The sequence below is a fragment of the Frankliniella occidentalis genome, unplaced genomic scaffold (genome assembly GCF_000697945.3).
Source record: "Frankliniella occidentalis isolate FOCC.00 unplaced genomic scaffold, Focc_3.1 Scaffold2182, whole genome shotgun sequence".
Lineage (NCBI taxonomy): Eukaryota > Metazoa > Arthropoda > Insecta > Thysanoptera > Thripidae > Frankliniella > Frankliniella occidentalis.
In genome coordinates, this window is record NW_026269269.1 from 1 (window position 1) to 3,835 (window position 3,835).

A 3,835-nucleotide genomic window follows, 5' to 3' on the forward strand; every position below is an offset into this window, starting at 1 on the left:
ATGTTTAAGAAAAATATCTCAAGAACTTTGAGGATGTTTTGGAGAAGAAATAATATGGATATTTTTGGAACACAATCATCACATGCAATTTTCTCCCGCCTCCGCAGAGGTTCCTGTCGATCTCCGTGAAGGCCTGGGAGGGCGAGGAGCTGCCTACGGTGGACAAGCTCACGCCCATGACCGTCATCAACGAGCTGTTCGAGCTGGACCACCGGAAGATCGCGCAAGAGCCGTCCTTCTACAAGTCCACTCACAGCTCCGACAGAGAAGAGCAGTGCGTTTCACATGATTAGATTCGTAGTTAGTTTTTCTTCCAAGTACAAAACACAGATACGACACCGGTTTACGAAGGTGTTTTTCCACCCCGGAAATGGTGGTTGCTGCAGTTGCGTTTGTAAGTTAATTTGAGAAATTTACAGGTTTGTCGTCAAAGACAGAGAAACATATTACACATCGGCCCAACGAAGCACTATCGTCTGGGAACTGATGATTCGTGCCAAAGCCCCCGACGGCGAAAGAGTAAGCGTCTCGTTTGAGAAGAACACGTCTTCTTGACATCCGAGAACGGTGACAGTATTAAGACACCCCTTTCTCCCTTTTCTTTTAAAGCTTGGGATTCGGTACCTGTTAAGCAATAGCACGTACCTTTCAGCCTTCCCGCTCCACGAAGGCCGTTACGACGCGGACGGACCCAACGGGTTCACATTCGACAGACGGGTGAGGTTCTCCTCTAGGAGAGACTTAGTGGAAATAATACTCTTACCCCTCCAAGATTTATTTTTTTTGTTTCAATCCTTAATTTTTTCATTAAAAGTTTACTTTTGGATCAATGTTTCTGAAAATATTTCAATTTTTCCGATTTTTTCTGGAAAAGAGTCCAATTTACCAAAAGAATTTCAGACATTGAAACCCCTAACTTCGCCCAGTGCAAAACGTGATGTCGAAACGATATCGGGACGTCTGCAACAGGAAAATAACTGATGTCGTAAAGGTGTCCTCTCCACGTCATGTGTCACTGATAAGACGATCTCTGGTGCCGCAGCTGCTGTACCTGGAGTGGGGCCGCGCGGCGCGCTGCCTCAAGAAGCAGCCCCTGTGGCTGGTGCGCAAGTACTTCGGCGACAAGATCGCCATGTACTTCGCGTGGCTGGGCTTCTACACCAAGGCCCTCATCCTGCCGTCCGCGGTCGGCCTGTTCTGCTTCTTCTACGGCCTCCTGACCATGGACTCGGCCGACAACATCCCCAGGTAGGCGCGCAACTACAAAAAGCGCTACTGGCGTCCGTCAGAACTTCAGAAATCGATGCAAACTCCTCAAATATTGCGCCCTCAGTAAAGAGATCTGCGACCCGCTGGGCCCCGGGAACATCACGTTGTGCCCGCTGTGCGACAAGGCCTGCCGCTACCAGCAGCTCAAAGAGTCGTGCCTGTTCTCCAAGATGACGTACCTGTTCGACAACCCGTCCACTGTCTTCTTCGCCATCTTCATGTCCTTTTGGGGTAAGCTTCGTTACTCTGCTCGTGTATACTCTGGTGGTGTACTCTATGCCGCTGCACTCTGACGGCGTGCTCTGACGGCGTGCTCTCTGCAGCCACCATGTTCCTGGAGATGTGGAAGCGGCGCGCGGCCGTGATCCGCTGGGAGTGGGACCTGCAGTACGTGGAGCAGGACGAGGAGCCCCGGCCCGAGTTCGAGGCCAACGTCAACACGTACAGGATGAACCCGGTGACGCGGCAGCGCGAACCCTACCTCACGTCCTGGAACCGCTGCCTCAGGTTCACGGCCACCGGCTCGGCAGTCATGTTCATGGTAAAGTAAAGTCATGGCAGTCTGACGACAGACTGACCTTAAAAGTTATTTTGACGAGAACCTTTCTACGAGACGTTTTCCGTCACGATGAACGCACGTTGGCTGTTGCAGGTGGTGGTGGTCTGCTGCGCTGTGCTAGGCACCATCATCTACCGCATTTCCCTGGTAACCGTCTTCCACAGCGGAGGGGGTAACTTTCTCAAGAAGCACGCCAAGATCTTCACGTCCATCACGGCCGCCTGCATCAACTTGATCATCATCCTGATCCTCACCAGAGTAAGGGCCTCCCGCGATGACACCGACGGCGTCGCCAGACACCACCAGCCACGCGAGCCCTGAAACCTTCTTTCCGTGTGTTGCAGTTCTACCACCAGCTGGCGTTGTGGCTGACCAACCTCGAAAACCCGCGCACCCAAACTGAATACGAGGACAATTTCACGTTTAAAATATTTGTGTTTGAATTTATGAACTTCTACTCTTCTCTCATTTACATCGCCTTCTTTAAGGTGAGCGGGGTCTCTTGTCACATGGCCACGCACGCCATCACCATGGCTTTTGTTTTACGTCACCTCCTGCGCGCAGGGCCGATTCTTCATGCACCCGGGCGACGAGACGACGCGGAGCAACGAGTTCCTCAAGCTGAAGGGCGACGTCTGCGACCCGGCGGGCTGCCTGTGGGAGCTGTGCATCCAGCTCGCCATCATCATGGTGGGGAAGCAGTGCCTCAACAACTTCGTCGAAGTCTTGTATCCGTGAGTAAAAGAATACCTCGGCAAATCGGCAACTCGCGTGCGCTGCTTCTCCTACTAATAATGACTGTTCACCTTTTTTCAAATGCCACCCCGCATGCATGCAGCAAGTTCTGGAACTTGTACTACAACCTGTACCACAAGAGCCACACCAAGAAGGACCTGAACCGCGGGCTCACGCGCTGGGAGGAGGACTACCAGCTGCAGGACCCCGGCAGGCTGGCGCTGTTCTACGAGTACCTGGAGATGGGTGAGCTGCCAAACCACCTGACTGAGGAGGGATCAAAATATCACGAGGTCTCCAAATAGATCAGTGCGGTTGTGGGGGTCAATAATAGAGACCCCATAGTATTTGTACCACACGAGCACCTCTGGAGATAGGTGAGCTGCCGCGCGTAAACCACCTGAGGGGGGATCAAAATATAAAGAGGTCATCAAAAAGATCAGTGCGGTCATGGGGGTCAATAGTGAGCCCATGGTATTTGTACCCGACGGGGTACAAATATCATGGGTATCTCTGAATAAAACGTGAAAAGTACCATCCAACCCATTTCAATTCCGCCCCTCAGTGCTCCAGTACGGCTTCGTGACGCTGTTCGTGGCCGCCTTCCCGCTCGCGCCCGTCTTCGCGCTGCTCAACAACATCGCCGAGATCCGCCTGGACGCGTACAAGATGGTGACGCAGGCGCGCCGGCCGCTGGCCGAGCGCGTCGAGGACATCGGCGCCTGGTTCGGCATCCTGCAGACCATCACGTACATCTCGGTCGTGTCCAACGCCTTCGTCATCGCCTACACGAGCGACTTCATCCCCCGCATGGTGTACAAGTACAAGTACTCGCCCACGGACGACCTCACGGGCTACATCGACGCCTCGCTGTCCGGTGAGCACCCCCGACATTGTGGAGTAAAAACGAAAACACGAAAACAGCGCATTCAACCAAATCTGCTCGTTTCTGCCAGTGTTCAACACGTCGCACTACACGGCGGACATGGGCTCGGACGTGGACGACCCGGACCCCGACGTGTGCCAGTACCGCGGCTACCGCAACGGGCCCGACCACCCCTCGGACCCGTACGGACTGTCGCCCCAGTATTGGCACGTGTTCGCCGCCAGGCTGGCCTTCGTCGTCGTGTTCGAGGTAAACAGAAAACGAAAACCCGATAAGAGAATACTCTTTGGTCGGCGGGCTGGCGCCTGCGATCTGGTGATAGGCAACCCGCTCGCCACGGGTGCTTAACGGGCCTGGCGCCTGCGACCTTGCGGTAGGCAACCCGC

General features: G+C 54.1%; 1 protein-coding gene across 1 annotated transcript in view; it reads left to right on the plus strand.

Moving 5' to 3' along the window:
• Window positions 1-107: 107 nt before the first annotated feature.
• Window positions 108-3,835, plus strand: part of LOC113209816 (anoctamin-4) — a gene marked incomplete at its 5' end in the record, with an annotated part of 7,224 nt that continues 3,496 nt past the window's right edge. Inside the window, 12 exons of the mRNA XM_052276234.1 lie at window positions 108-274; window positions 420-519; window positions 610-717; window positions 1,043-1,248; window positions 1,334-1,500; window positions 1,593-1,810; window positions 1,922-2,086; window positions 2,173-2,316; window positions 2,393-2,562; window positions 2,667-2,809; window positions 3,129-3,440; window positions 3,520-3,698. Coding sequence (XP_052132194.1) covers window positions 108-274; window positions 420-519; window positions 610-717; window positions 1,043-1,248; window positions 1,334-1,500; window positions 1,593-1,810; window positions 1,922-2,086; window positions 2,173-2,316; window positions 2,393-2,562; window positions 2,667-2,809; window positions 3,129-3,440; window positions 3,520-3,698 — 2,079 coding nt within the window. The remainder of the gene's footprint in view (window positions 275-419; window positions 520-609; window positions 718-1,042; window positions 1,249-1,333; window positions 1,501-1,592; window positions 1,811-1,921; window positions 2,087-2,172; window positions 2,317-2,392; window positions 2,563-2,666; window positions 2,810-3,128; window positions 3,441-3,519; window positions 3,699-3,835) is intronic.